General features: G+C 42.7%; 1 protein-coding gene across 1 annotated transcript in view; it reads left to right on the top strand.

The window, feature by feature from the left end:
- slc7a1b (solute carrier family 7 member 1b) overlaps window positions 1-15,464 on the top strand; it is a 61,868-nt gene extending 46,404 nt beyond the window's left edge. The window contains exons 8-13 of the mRNA XM_060944176.1: window positions 854-993; window positions 5,382-5,484; window positions 5,642-5,850; window positions 12,843-12,994; window positions 13,210-13,318; window positions 14,057-15,464. Coding sequence (XP_060800159.1) covers window positions 854-993; window positions 5,382-5,484; window positions 5,642-5,850; window positions 12,843-12,994; window positions 13,210-13,318; window positions 14,057-14,265 — 922 coding nt within the window. The 3' untranslated portion in view covers window positions 14,266-15,464. The remainder of the gene's footprint in view (window positions 1-853; window positions 994-5,381; window positions 5,485-5,641; window positions 5,851-12,842; window positions 12,995-13,209; window positions 13,319-14,056) is intronic.
- The last annotated feature ends 732 nt before the right edge of the window (window positions 15,465-16,196 follow it).

Below are 16,196 nucleotides of genomic sequence, written 5' to 3'. Positions count from 1 at the left end.
TTCTGCTTAGAATGTAAACAAACCAGTGAAATGACAGTAGCAATGCTATAATAATAATTCTTGGAAAATTAAAAAAAAAAAAAAAAAGATACGTTCTTACCCTCAAATGCTTTTATTCCATATTTTGTTGGGGTTTTGCATTTTTTGGGGTTTTGTTTTCGAGTAGAGTTTTTATTTCATCCTCGGTTGGTTCAGCAACACTCGCCGCATTTTATTTTTCTCTGCTCACGGTATATGAGCTGATAGCTTAGTAGTAGAGTCACCAATCAGAGCACGCGATTGCGCATATCCAGTGAATGCGAATAGAATAATAACAAATTAGTCACTTTACCTGCTATGACTATGACCACAGTAAAGAATTTGTCGAGGATGAGTAAATGAATAAGGAAAACACCTCACCACCTGAGTAACATGCTTTGTGAGATGTTCTCCTGTGTTAATGAACGTGGCATTTCTTCATGCCACAAGCTTCACATCAGACTGCCCACGTGAGAGTAAAAACAGACCACTCCCACAGTTTTTTACTTGGGTCTCATGGGATCCCGGTCCCAGTGCGCATCTTTACCACAACTTCGTTCATGTGTGCTTAACAAAAACCCTCACACACACCTGCTAATGTGAATAGCAATGAATTGTTTAGTAGGAACTAGCGAGCATGGTCTCATTTGCATTAGGCTGATCCAGTGCTTTCTTTAATATTAGTAATATTTTCAGAGTGTGTTCTTCATGAATTACTGACTTGCATGTCTCTGTCTCTCTTTGTGTGTGTGTGTGTGTGTGTGTGTGTGTGTGTGTGTGTGTGTGTGTGTGTGTGTGTGTGTGTGTGTGTGTGTATTCCCTTCCCTTCTACTAGTCTACTAGGCTCCATGTTCCCAATGCCCAGAGTTATATGGGCCATGGCTGAGGATGGGCTGCTCTTTAAGTTCTTGGCAAAGATCAACGACAAATCCAAAACCCCTTTAATGGCCACTGTGATCTCAGGCATAGTGGCAGGTGAGAAGACTAAATTAAAACCACTAATAGATTGGTTTCCTTCACAGATCTTTCTGGAATTGTCTTTCCACGTTCACTTTCTTCCACACTTTTTCCCACGAAACGGTTAGACTATCAGACCTTTGCGATTGCAACTTTAGATCTTTGCCTCTGGGCTAAATAGTTCAGTTTTACCAGTTCAGCAAAGGGCACCATTGCCCCTGTAAATGAAATCAAATTATAGTTAATATTGACCATAGAACCAAGCGCTGGAAAGAGACCTCTCATGTTGGCACAGGTTTCAGTCTGTATTCGGGTGAATGAATGCCAATCCCCTTCATTCTCTCTCTCTCTCTCTCTCTCTCTCTCTCTCTCTTTCACTCATTCCATCCATCTTGTACCTCAGTTTGCTGGGCTCCATGTTTCCCCTGCTGCGCATTATCTTTTCCATGGCGTGCGACAGCCTACTCTTCTCCTTCCTGTCTCGCCTCAGTGAGCGGAAAACGCCCATTGTCTCCACCGTGGTGGCAGGGCTCTTGCCCGGTAAGCTCAAAGGAGAAGAGGATCAGCTTGAGTGTTAAGTGTGCGGGGTTTACCTTAATAAAACTTTACTAATCCTCCATTATGTGACAAGAAGCAGTGTCTAGTTGGCAAATGAGGTGTTTGGTGCACAGTGATCAGTGAAGGAAATTCTTTTTTCAAAGATCTTACTCGGGCAAATTATGGATAACTTACTGCAAAAAAAAAAAAAAATTCTTATGAACATATTGGAAATACTCCTGACATTTCGGTGTCTGTCAGATGAGTCCTAAAATGGTTGTTCAAGCAAATAGTGCTGATTTGCACAGTTGAGTAAACACTGTACAGTTTTATAACTAGGACCCGAGCGGACTCTTGGCAATCACCATGAGTATCACTTGTTGCCCTGTTTAACCTTCTCACTGCTCCTGATAAAAAATTTATGCTCCCAAATTAGAAAACTGCCACTGTCCTATGACTACTATAAGACACTTGATATGTCTATGTCGAATATGAGAAATAAACACTAAGCATTTGGAGCGTAGGCGGCAAGGTAGTGTAGTGGTTAGCGCTGTCGCCTCACAGCAAGAAGGTTCTGGGTTCGAGCCCCGTGGCCAGCGAGGGCCTTTCTGTGCGGAGTTTGCATGTTCTCCCCATGTCCGTGTGGGTTTCCTCCGGGTGCTCCGGTTTCCCCCACAGTCCAAAGACATGCAGGTTAGGTTAACTGGTGACTCTAAATTGACCGTAGGGGTGAATGTGAGTGTGAATGGTTGTCTGTGTCTATGTTTCAGCCCTGTGATGACCTGGCGACTTGTCCAGGGTGTACCCCGCCTTTCGCCCATAGTCAGCTGGGATAGGCTCCAGCTTGCCTGTGACCCTGTAGAACAGGATAAAGCGGCTACAGATAATGAGATGAGATTTGGAGCGTATTTCAAATTGAAAAGGCTTGTCGGATCATGGCATTTGACTGTATACTAGGCATCGGCCTCTGATGTCTTTTTGCAAACACAATCTGATTTAAAAATGTAAATACTTACTTTAAAATGTTTGGGTATCAGTGTTTTCCTTATCACACTATTGGGCGTGTATATAAAACCACAGCAATCAGATGCTGCTAAACATACAAACCCCACCACGTATAGGACAGTACTAAATAAAAAAAGTATTTGGCACTCAGGGTGATATACAGGAGTAAATTGTGTAACGTGTATTCAGCCTGGCACTGCCCACAATCATTTGGCTTTGAAGGCAATAGCATATGATTTACATCATTTTCACACTCACTGAACCATTCAGCGAGCTCTTGTGTCCTGTGAATAGGAGCATTGTCGTCCTGGAAAAGACCACTCCCGTCGGAATAGAAATATTTATTCATGGGATAATGCAAGTTTGTGTTGATTTTTGGTGCCCTTTCAGTTTAAGAGGACAAGTGGTTCCAAACTGTGCCAACACAATGCTACAGCATAACAATACAGGTAGTCGTCGACTTACGACTGCGTTTGGTTATGACTGACCGGTCGTAAACCGATCTGGTCGTAAGTCAGCCTGTGTTAAATGAACGTAAGTATATTGTGATGTGTAATGATATTGTAATCATCTTAAAGTCTTATTTTATCAACATTTTCTTATTTCATTACCTTGGCTCATTATTTAGTTTAAGTCAAACACTGCATACTACACTGCGTACAGTACAATTCGTTTAATATGTGCAAAACAAAAAATATAAAATACAGGTATGAAAAATAGAAAACATTTTAGTTTGAAACATATCAAAATACCATATTTCAAACTAAAATGTTTTATATTTTTTCACACCTGTCCAGGTGTGACAGCCAAACTCACTGAGGTGGTTTGCAAGCTCCTCGGTGGCAAGGCACCGGGGGTGGATGAGATCCGCCCTGAGTATCTCAAGTCTCTGGATGTTGTGGGGCTGTCTTGGCTGACATGCCTCTGCAACATTGCGTGGCGGTCGGGGATAGTGCCTCTGGAGTGGCAGACTAGGGTGGTAGTCCCTCTTTTTAAGAAAGGGGACCAGAGAGTGTGCTCCAATTATAGGGGAATCACACTTCTCAGCCTCCCAGGGAAGGTTTACTCCAGGGTACTGGAGAGGAGAATTCGGCCAATAGTCGAACCTCGGATCCAGGAGGAACAATGCAGTTTTCGTCCTGGTCGCGGAACACTGGACCAGCTCTATACCCTTCATAGGGTGCTCGAGGGTTCTTGGGAGTTTGCCCAACCAGTCCACATGTGCTTTGTGGATCTGGAGAAGGCATTTGACCGTGTCCCTCGTGGTATTCTGTGGGGGGTGCTTTGGGAGTATGGGGTTCGGGGCTCTTTGCTAAGGGCTGTCTGGTCCCTGTACGAATGGAGCAGGAGTCTGGTTCGCATTGCCGGCAGTTAGTCAGACCTGTTCCCAGTGCATGTTGGACTCCGGCAGGGCTGCCCTTTGTCACTGGTTCTGTTCATAATCTTTATGAACAGAATTTCTAGGCGCAGCCAGGGGCCGGAAGGAATCCTGTTTGGGAACCACAGGATTTCATCTCTGCTTTTTGCAGATGATGATGTCCTGTTGGCTTCTTCAAACCAGGAGCTTCAGCATGCACTGGGGTGGTTTGCAGTCGAGTGTGAAGCGGCTGGGATGAGAATCAGCACCTCCAAGTCCGAGGCCATGGTTCTCGACCGGAAAAGGGTGTCTTGTCCTCTCCAGGTTGGTGGAGAAGTCCTGCCTCAAGTGGAGGAGTTTAAGTGTCTCGGGATCTTGTTCACGAGTGAGGGAAGGATAGAGCGTGAGATCGACAGGCGGATCGGTGCGGCCTCCGCAGTGATGCAGTCACTTTACCGGTCTGTCGTGGTGAAGAAGGAGCTGAGCCAAAAGGCGAAGCTCTCGATTTACCGGTTGATCTACATTCCGACTCTCACCTATGGTCATGAGCTTTGGGTAATGACCGAAAGAACAAGATCGCAGATACAAGCAGCTGAAATGAGTTTCCTTCACAGGGTGGCTGGGTGCTCCCTTAGAGAGAGGGTGAGAAGCACAGTCACTTGGGGGGAGCTTGGAGTAGAGCCGCTGCTCCTCCACATCGAGAGGAATCAGCTGACGTGGCTCGGGCATCTCTTTTGGATGCCTCCTGGACGCCTCCCTGGGGAGGTGTTCCAGGCATGTCCCCCTGGGAGGAGGCCCCGGGGAAGACCCAGGGCACGCTGGAGGGACTACGTCTCTCAGCTGGCCTGGGAACACCTCGGTGTTCTTCCCGAGGAGCTGGCCGAGGTGTCTGGGGAAAGGGAAGTTTGGGCTTCCATGCTCAGACTGCTGCCTCCGCGACCTGGCCCCAGATAAGCAGAAGAAGACGAGACGAGACATACCAAAATACAAATGTAAAACGTAGCAAAATACAAAACTTAGTGACCGCTGGCATCACTGGTGCTTGGCTGTGGGTCGTCTACGTCATCATCAGCTGTTGCAGCGCTCGGGCTGGCGAGAGGATTTGCTCGTTTCATAAACCAGGAGCTGGGGCGAAAACTGTATGACGGAGTGCGCAAGGGAGCGCGAGAGAGACTGCGCATGTGCCTGGAGCTGGGGCGAAAACTGTCGTACGCGGCGAGAGGCGCTGCCGGGAGCTGGGGCGGAAACTGTCGTACGCTCAGCTAGCTCAGCTGGGAAACACTTGCCAGTCATAACCAGACGGTCGTAAAGTCGATCGGTCGTAAGTTGCATAGGTCGTAAGTCGACGACTGCCTGTAGTGATCGCTGTTTGAGCTTTGCTCGTTAATAATGATAATATTGCTGATTTAAATTTTTTATCAATTTATTATTGATATTGCCATGTAACTGTCACTGTGACCTTTTAATAAAAATGGTCAAATGTTAAGCATATTTTTCGCCTTTGCAGCTGTGATGGCTTTCCTGTTTGACCTAAAGGATTTGGTGGATCTCATGTCCATTGGGACATTGCTGGCGTACACCCTCGTGGCTGCCTGTGTCTTGATTTTGAGGTATTTCATTAGACTGAATCGTCTTTGCTTAGGATAGACTTCTGATTGGTTTAATAGTGAATTTGAGTATGTAAATATTTCCTTTTTTTTCGTCAGAATTATGCGCCAAACATTTTTTTTTTTTTGTCCTTCAAATCTCTTCCTGTTTTGTGCTCAGGTACCAGCCGGAGCATCCCCGTGTGAACGTGCAGTATCAGATCGCCAGGACTCAGGAGGATGCCAAGCCTGACTCCATTAGTGAGGGCAGTTCAAATTACCTGACTGAACCTCAGGACAACTGCACACTCCACAACCTGCTATTCCCTAAAAACACAAAGCCCTCACGGCTGTCTGGCTTTACGGTCAACGTCTGCAGCAGCGTAATAGGTCAGACAAACACACGAAACACAGACACACAATTTTCAGAGGGTTCAAATGCAAACATGTATGTACACTATGTAACTTGTAAAAATGTAAAAGTAGGGCTGATTAATTTTGTGATCATGATTTTCAGATTCCCTAAGTAATTAAATTTGATTGCAATATTTGGTGATTTAGATAATTGGAAAACATGAAATCATTTTTATTGACTATGGTGCATTATATCAGTCTCCTGTTGTGGATTTAGTATTAATATTTATACATACGAGTTTAATTTGCTTAGAATTTAAGACTAAGACGATTAAGGCCCTGGTCACACTACAGCTCGCGATGGGTTTGCGAATACTTGTCGACGAAATATTGGTATCATCGCCACCAATTGTGCAATACACGGCGAATGTTCTCTGAGCTTCGCGAGTTGTTTTTTGCTGCGTCCTTGCCTTGTGAGTGGCCAAAAACGTCATGAAAAATTTCAGTGCATGCACTGAAATTTGGTGGCAAAGTTTTTCTTGGGAGGCGGCACGGTGGTGTAGTGGTTAGTGCTGTCGCCTCACAGCAAGAAGGTCCTGGGTTTGAGCCCCGTGGCCGGCGAGGGCCTTTCTGTGTGGAGTTTGCATGTTCTCCCCGTGTCCGTGTGGGTTTCCTCCGGGTGCTCCGGTTTCCCCCACAGTCCAAAGACATGCAGGTTAGGTTAACTGGTGACTCTAAATTGACCGTAGGTGTGAATGTGAGTGTGAATGGTTGTCTGTGTCTATGTGTCAGCCCTGTGATGACCTGGCGACTTGTCCAGGGTGTACCCCGCCTTTCGCCCGTAGTCAGCTGGGATAGGCTCCAGCTTGCCTGCGACCCTGTAGAACAGGATAAAGCGGCTAGAGAAAATGAGATGAGTTTTTCTTGGCAAACTGAGCAGCAAATACTTCCAGATGGGTTTGGGAATATTTCCTGAAGCTCAGGGAACCTTCTTTGAGCCTCTTGAGATGTATTTGTCTCAAATCCATGTCCCCGATGCTCGCAGGAGCCTCATCAACACTGCGGCTCGGCACAGCCTAACCTTCCCTGAGACTTAAAAAGCGCGTTTACATTTGGGGATCCTTCAGAACAGGTTGTGTGCACGCTTGGGACCCAGTCGTTATGAGAAACGCCTGATGCTGATTTGAGCGCAATCAACACACGCATATAAGGACACTGTTTTCATAGAGACTTTGCAAGTATTCTGTCAGGTATGCAGGGGGAGACAGGTCTAAGTGCAGGAAGAGTGTTTATTAGCAGCCGTGATGGTTATGAAAACGAAACGTGAGGCAAGGTCAGAGTAATAAAACACAAACGAAACCAAAAGCAGAGTGATAAGCATGGCTAGAAACAAACGTGATAGCAATAATGATAATACTTTGCAAAGCCTCTGTGTCCTGCGCGTGCTGATTGCGCTGAAATCAGTATCAGGTGTTTCCCATAACGACTGGGTCCTGTGAGCGAGCATGGCCACTCAAGCGCGTAAAGGCATGACAGTTAAGTGTTTGCTTGCTGTATGACCACAACTTTTAGCTCGCCTGTATATCAACATGCATCGCCACCAAAACCACCTCCTTTTCATCGATACCCCATTGCAAAGCATCGCAAGCTGCAGTGTGACCATAGCTTAACGCAGCTAAGTGGTTTTATGAATGAATATAGTTTATGATGATTTTAACAAACAAGAAAACATCCATAATATGAAAAAATTGTTTTGTGCCTAAATTGGCTGAATAATTAAGATGAATTGATTTATTGTGACGTCTGTTCAAAATTACCTGAACATTTATATGTCGTATCATTTTCATGTTTTTGCTCATTAGTCACTGAGCCAAGCACATAAAGTATCATACAGGAGAAAGTAATAAGCGTGAGTTTGATATTAAAGGAGAACTGAAGGCAGATTTTTTTTATTCTCAAAATTCTATTTCTCATTTTATATAGGACTGTATTTCCGACGGCTATTTTGTCACTGCTATAGCAAGTTCTGAATGTTTGAAATATGCTCTGTAATATATCGGTCCATATGCCAAAGCAATGGCCGTAAACGAGATTCGCTGAGACCTGTGCAAGACTTCGTAGGACGGAAGTAAAACATACAGCAGAAATCAAAGTGATCAACATCTGCCAAAGTTGTCAAAAGACGCGCGCGCCCTCTTTCGAATGCTGATGTAATCAAGCCAGAAGTTTTCCCTGTGTCCGAAATCGCTCCCTACTCACTATATAGGGCAGTATATAGTGGGGTCGCCATTTTGTAGTGCTGTCCGAAACCTTAGTGAGGATTATGTGGGAAATGCACTCAGTATAATATGGATTTATCACAAAAATACATGCATGTATTTATTATTCTGAAAACCCACCAGCCGCCTGGTCTGGCACGTTTTAATTGTGCGACAGTAATGACGTAAATACCAGCGCGACGGACTAGTCCTTATCCTAGTCATGAAAGTGTTCCAGAATTTCCCGGAATTCCGGGTTTTTAGATTTTCTGCCAGATTTTTTCTGCTAATGACCTGGAAATCCGGATATTTGACAAAACTCTTGAAAATCTCCAGTTTCCCGAATGGAGAAATGTATTTTTCTGATTTTTCGTGTTCCTAGACGTGGCATAATACTTCGCACTGTCCTTGCATGGGTGCAGTCCTTAAATAGCCCAAACATAGTTCATTGATTAAAGACAGGTGTTCTTTGTTAACGGTGCGCGTGCCGGAGCTCGTTAGGTGCGCGTGCCAAGGCGCGCCTTCAGGTGCACGTGCTAAGGCGCGCAGGACTGACACCGTTCTGCGTAAGCGCAACACAATCACACTAGAAAGCATGTTCAAGCTGCCAGTGTAGCTGCAGTCTTTTTAGTTGCAAATTACGAGTATTTTCTCTTGTGTTAATAATTCGCCATGTCAAAAACCAGCAAAACTTTCCTCCTCCTTTCGACGTGAAGAGAGGTAAGCAATTTATTTATAATATTTTTTTTTCCCCATCACAGTTGCATTTTGTGGTTTCGAAGCTAAGTTTTAGTGCCGTTTCTAGAACACAACATCAAGAAAACGTGGAAGAAACAGCAGCGCGCGCACACACACACACCCTACGCCCCTGATTTATATGAGAAATGTGGTATTCATTGGTGTGTTTAAATTTACAGACAATACGAACTAATGTAAACAATTGGCTTCAACTCGCATAAATATGAATTGGAAATGTTTAGTTCACTTTAGCTTCTGCAAACGCACAACTCTACTAAAAGATTGATAAACGAGGCTCAATGTCCCCAACATTGAAACCTGAAAGCTTTAGAAACTCTAACAGACTTTTTAACAGCACTGTTTGGGGATTTGTCTGATTTTTTTTTCAAAGTAATGAACTGTGTAGCAGGAAAATCACCACGTTTTCTAAATGCACTCCTGAAAATTACTCATTAACTAGGGGGATTAAATTTGATATTTTTGACATGTGAATCATTAATGTACATGAAAGAAAAAGGCTTAAAAGTTATAACTTGTTTTAGTGAAAATAAGTACTAAAATGCACTAGAATGCAGGGTTTTGCATGTTATGTTATTAAAATATTTTCGGGGGACGTTGCCGCCCCCCCATTTCAGGGTTTTTTCCTTTGCTCCACTTTCATCTCTATTGTCCTGTCGTCTTTCCAACTCTTCTCTACTCCACGTTGGTTCGAAGTCGTATGGAATAATCTCCATCACTGATGAAGCTGGCAAATCTCAAAATTAATCTAAATTGGAATGACATGGTGATCTGGCCGCTGTGTAAACAGTTTTCAAAATGGCGGCACTGACACGTCACGTTTGAAGTCTCGCACAAGTCTCGTGAAGATCGCACGGATAAGCGACACCTGCCGTGGACCATACGAACTACATTCAACATGGCTAAAAACCGAAAAGGCCGCTAAGTGTAATATAACATGCCAATACGAGTCACGATGTAAGGTTAATAAAACCGAAAACGTAATTGAATAACACGTTAATTAAGAAATAAAGCAAGTTTAAAAATGACTTCAGTTCCCCTTTAAGGGAAAACTGTGGTCACATTTCAGCCATGATTGTGAGGCTGTAATTGAGAGTACGGTTTGAGAAAGACAGTCATGCTGCAGTATAAACTGATATGGTGGTATGAAGTATATAATTTAATATTATACCACAGGTTTACATTAATGCACTCATTCTAATGTTTTCATTTTTGTTTTACGTTGTACATTATTTAATTTGTTATAGCTACATGATAACTTGTTTCGTAGACATTCCACAACATTAAATGATACTATACAGAGAGATAAAGTCCAACATATCATTGTTTAATAAATAAACTCTGTTAGCATTGGCAAACTGCTATCGTATAAGATGAATAAAACACTTTTGGAATCCTATTGGAAAATCAGATCATATTCAAAGTGCACATACAATATCTCAGGGATGACAATTTTCCGCGGATCTGCGGAATTCCGAGTTTTTCCCGCTGAAAATGTCATTTTTGTGAAACGTGTAAATCCGTTGAGAAAATTTCGGGGGGGGTTCGGGGTGTGTGTGTATGGTTAACGATCTGTGGTCACCTTATAACTCAGACATCCCGAGTCTCCCGGAAATTCCGGAAGTCTCCCGCATATTGATAGCGGCTCCCTGATGCCTGCAAATTGGAGAATATCTCCCGGAATCTAGAGCAAGCGAGCAAGCGCGTGCACGCGCAACATTGTCTACCTCGCGCATCTTAGAATGTGCGCATATGATGGAGCGCGAGAGAGAGACTGTGTGTGTGCCTGTTCATGTAGCGCATGCTAGACAAAGAGCATCCTGATTGGGTTACTCAGCAAAATAAGCCAATCAGCTTTCACTGTGGGCGGGCTTTTATCCCTTTTCTTGAGGACCAACGTTTTCAGTTGAGTCAGTGCAGCCTACAGGACTGGCATGGCAGAGAGTGCGCGCCAAAAAACGAAAATACGAAACCCACTTCAGCTCGGATTACACAAAAGAATCTCCCTGTCTAAGAATCTCCCTGTCTAATAAGGGTCAACAATAATTACAGTTTCATGCGATGTACTGTTTGCAGCAGTGGTTTCAGCATTGCCCATGGTGGCTTAAATGATTGTAAAGGACATGTTGAGGTGAGGAGTGTCATTTCATGTGCATTATATTTAGGTCAACAACAGGCTGTCATGAAAAGACCAAACTTACTGAAGATTTCCGTAAAGTAACAATGTATGAATATACATCATATATATCACATATATATCAAATACACGTCATATATAAGTGTGTATCTTTTTATAAATGGGGTTAGCTTATCTAATGTAGCATGTTGGGGAGAATCATAGTATCGTATCTATATTTCTGATAAAATTTTAGGTATGATACTGTGTATAACTCTCCTACTTATTGCTCGTTTCATAGGGGGACGGGGGGAATTGCTGGCGTGTGCCGCGCGGGAGCGTCTGCCCAAATTTTTTAGGCCGAGATGAACTTAGTTTTTGATTTTAAAAAAATTTCCAATATGTAATGCCCATTGTACATGCCTGTTCTTTAATTCAAAATCACCATCTTGATCTTCAGATTGACCGTATGGTATCTGTATTACATTACACAGCATCCTGTCCAGATAAAACCTAGTTAGTTCACACAACAGTTGAAAGGGAAGTGATGAGTGATGTTGAATGTTGCCTGCTTAATATGCAAGACCTCCTGCTACCATGAGAACATCAGAAGAAAGCTTAAGAGAATTATATGATAGAACTTTTTTCTGGTGTGCACTTCATTTTAAAGGATTAGAATATTCAAAGACATGAATAGCTAAAATGCAGAAACATAATACTGTAGAGCTCGTTTATATTAAAAGGTGCATTGATTTTTTTTTTTTAAATCATCAAATGTGAATTGATTAAAAACAAGTCTCTTGTCCCATATTAATCATTTTCACCTGGTAGTCCACCAAGAAGGGGAATTTATCTCATCTCATCTCTAGCCGCTTTATCCTGTTCTACAGGGTCGCAGGCAAGCTGGAGCCTATCCCAGCTGACTACGGGCGAAAGGCGGGGTACACCCGGGACAAGTCGCCAGGTCATCACAGGGCTGACACATAGACACAGACAACCATTCACACTCATATTCACACCTACGGTCAATTTAGAGTCACCAGTTAACCTAACCTGCATGTCTTTGGACTGTGAGGGAAACCGGAGCACCCGGAGGAAACCCACGCTGACACGGGGAGAACATGCAAACTCCGCACAGAAAGGCCCTCGCTGGCCACGGGGCTCGAACCCGGACCTTCTTGCTGTGAGGCGACAGCGCTAACCACTACACCACCGTGCCGCCGGAATTTATTTCCAAATAAATTGCAACTTTTTACTGATAAAATTAATGGTTTTGGGGTAAAAAAAAATAGCCAAAAATCATTAGCTCCCGCCCCCTGGGCCCCCACCGGGGCTGTGCCAGGGAAATCGATAAATCAAACGGGATAAAGAACTGCTTCCGATGGGCATGGCTCGATAGTAGCGTTACCGTGCAGATAGGGACACAAACTGTGACGACGTGCCTGACGGAACATATCCGAAAAGTGGACGTGCCGGGAAAGGTTCTGTGTATTCTGTGCTCAGATATGATCAATTATGGAAACAGAGGAGCTAGAAACGTCCAGGAGCACATCAAAACAAAAAAGCACAAAGGTACATTTTACTTAAATTGTCAAAGATAGAGTCAGGAGGAATCTAATATATCGTTACGGTTACCTCCATTATCGCTCACGATATATATTTGTTATCTTAAAGTTTATAAACGTTTTAAACCATCATTGAATTTGAAAACATTCATTTTTACATATATATATATATATATATATATATAAGGCGCACCCCCCTTTGCGTGCGTTATGTCTGCCCTTGGCAGACATTTCAGAGTTTTTTTTAAATGTCCCATTCTCATCCCTGAATATCTGGACACATTTCTAATGTTTTTGTTGTTTTTTTCTTTTCTCCTCGGTCACTCTGTGCAGGTGTGTTGGTGTGTATTTTCTGTATTGTCGCAGTACAGGGTGCATTTCAGGTCTGGGTTCTGGCTGTGATGGGAATCCTAGCTGGAATATGTCTGCTCTTGTGTCTGTTAATCTGGCGGCAGCCTGAGAGCAAAACCAAGCTATCCTTTAAGGTAAGCCGTGATGAAACGCAGGGCATTTTAAAAAAATGTAGAAATAAACTGGAACATGTGTTGAGGTGAATAGCAGCTTAATCAGTAAGCAAGGTGGTAATAATAATAATAATGGAAACGGATATATTTAAGATGTCCTTTTCTATAAAAGGTAACAAGTAACAAGCTGATCAATATAGGAAGTGTAAGTAAGTGATGTGTGTTTCCTCTTTCAGGTCCCTCTGCTCCCTTTCCTGCCTGTGCTGAGTATGTTCATTAATATCTACTTGATGATGCAGCTGGACAAAGGCACCTGGCTGCGTTTTGCCATCTGGATGGCAATCGGTAAGTCTCACCCATTTTTAGTAAAGAGGAAAAACAAAAGTAATAGTTAGCAGTGTATAAAGTAACATGTTATAAAGCTAGAATGTACCACGAGTGCTACCCAAACACGATTTACTTCCGAAAAACACAATTTAATTTCATTCAGCACACGAATTACAGATAGACCTAAAGTTTGCAGTTTTAAGATGCCCAAAACAGCTTCTTGAATTTAATTTTGGGGTGGCACGGTGGTGTAGTGGTTAGCACTGTCGCCTCACAGCAAGAAGGTTCTGGGTTTGAGTCCGGCAGCTGACGGGAGACCTTTCTGTGTGGAGTTTGCATGTTCTCCTCATGTCTCTGCGGGTTTCCTCTGGGTGCTCCGGTTTCCCCCACAGTCCAAAGACATGCAGATTAGGTTAACGTGGGGCAGCCTTGGGCTGAAGTACCCTTGAGCAAGGTACCTAACCCCCAACTGCTCCCCGGGCGCTGTAGTGTGGCTGCCCACTGCTCTGGGTGTGTGCATGTGTTCACTGCTTCAGATGGGTTAAATGCAGAAGATGAAGTTCACTGTGCTTGAGTGTGCATGTGACAAATAAAGGCGGCGGCTTCTTCTGAACCGAACCCGCTAATATGAAACATTTGTGACCCCAGAAACTGTAAATGCTTTTAGCTGACATTATCTGCGACGAATTTGGGTTATAAAGTTACATATTGAGGAACCCTCAGTCCAGTGACTTGTCTCTTCTGTTTTCAAACCAGGCTTCATCATCTACTTTGCCTACGGGATCAGAAACAGCACAGAAGGCACATTGGCCAGTAATGGCACAGAAGACAACTCATTTGTTACAGGCAAATCAATATATAAAAGGAAAAATGGACCTCCTACACCAGAGAAAGAGGCCTTTCTCAACCATCGTGTTAACGTAAACAACGAAGATGATGAGGAGGAAGACGAAAGTGACTCCTAAGGATGCTCTAATGCCTTCTGGTCTTCATGTTGGACAGCAATGAAAAGGAAAGTCAGGATTTTTGCAGGCTGATACGGACTGGTCGTTTTGCAATGTGAGGTTTAGCGCATTCAGGGAATCATTGGTTATATTCATGAGTTTTACTGTTTTCCTACAGTGCTGCTGACTGATCATTTCTCGTCTCGGGTGTATGGTATAGTTTAGAATTCTTTGTCAGTACTCATGAGTGCCATATAACTTGGTTTTAATTGATGTTGCCAAATTGTTTGCCTTATGTAAGTCAGAAAGTTTTGAATCATGTATATTGTGAGGTGTTCATGAGCAGCAGCTGTGTTCCTCTGTCCTGGGTGTATATATGGAATTGCACTATATATAGGAAAGCCACTCTAGTTGTTACATCACTTGATATCACCAGATGGGTTTTCCCAAGGGAGAATGGAGATCTTTTTTTTTTTTTTTTTTGTGTGTGTGTGTGTGTGTGTGTGTGTAGTTTGCAGTTTTCTCCTTTCTGTGAAAATCCAGGGTGATTTTGTAAATGATTAGCATTATAAGTAAGAGGCAGTAAAGAAAATGCAAATGTGGGGTAATGTAGGAAAATGTGCATTAATTGAGCATTTGGAGAAAACATAGTTGCAGGGTGGTCTTGTTCTGTAAGATATTTTTTGTAAAGGTCTAATGTTTGTGTGTGCAAATTAATTATTTGTTTGTATTATGATATGAACTTTGGTTTTGGGATTAATGTATTATTTATGGTACATCATGCGTGTAATTCATTTGAGCCACCTACTTGTTCAGTGTATTCTGGCAGTCTTTTTAAGAAAACATGCACATCAAACTCTGTCTCCTAAATGTTTTATTATTACATGAAACTTCGCGCGCATGTTTAAGTTGTCTTTGATTGTGCATGCTTTTTTAAAATTGTTTTTCTGCTCAAACACTACGAAACAAAATCCTTACAATTTCATGACAAAAACATAGAAGCCTGAAATCTTTTATGGTTTGTCACTTTCAGGGAAAGTTTTAACAGCTCTGTGTACAAGACTACATCAAAGTTTTTCAAATTAAAATTTTCCATGGATCTCTTCATGACATCACGGACCCTTTGAATGGAGGCAAAACAAAATGTCTGATAACATAATGAAATTTGCAAAATGTATATTATTACCATTTGTTTTAATAAAAAAGCCAGTTGTACATACTGTTTTCTCTCCTAAATTATTTACTTCCTTGTAAAAGTCCAGTGTGCCCTTTTTTTCACCCCTTGTTGTTCGGCGAGTGAGTGAGTGACTGAATTTACCCCCTTCTTCTTCCTTCCATGCAAATGTGTAGTTTATAGTGGTCTCTGTATTCTGCAGCATGTAACCAGTAGAGGTTAGTATATTTTGAAAGAAAATATGTAAATGCTTTTCAACATTCAGCATCAAGTAATGTTCATGACATCATGCTTTTTCTGTGGCTGTCAGGGCAGTAAATGAAACTACATAGCTTGAACTAAATTAGTGGTCACTGCTGTTTGTGCTTATGACAAGACTCTTACCACACTGTGGGTGGCATGGTGGTGTAAGTGGTTAGCACGGTTGCCTCACAGCAAGAAGGTTCTGGGTTTGAGCCCAGCAGCTGGCAGGGGCCTTTCTGTGTGGGGTCATTCTATGTCAAATCAACCAAAATTCAAAGGTTTTCCCACCTCAAATTTTTCATTTTCATAATTTTTCTTCCAGTGATAGATACGCATATATGATGACCAAAGCCCAAATATTAGGTCTCTGTGATCTTACAGATGAAATTAGTTTTCACCTATAATCTGGAGCAAAATTAGGGCCATAAAAAAGACATTTATGATGGCCATATCTTCATTATTTTGCTTGTACTGTAAGTTTGGGAGGTATATTTTAGGATTTGGGCATCATTATCATCAGCTTTGAACATATGTA

This window comes from Neoarius graeffei, chromosome 17 (assembly GCF_027579695.1).
Source record: "Neoarius graeffei isolate fNeoGra1 chromosome 17, fNeoGra1.pri, whole genome shotgun sequence".
Classification (NCBI taxonomy): Eukaryota; Metazoa; Chordata; class Actinopteri; order Siluriformes; family Ariidae; genus Neoarius; species Neoarius graeffei.
The sequence above is the reverse complement of the archived record's forward strand: the minus strand, read 5'-3'. Positions and strand labels throughout refer to the sequence as shown.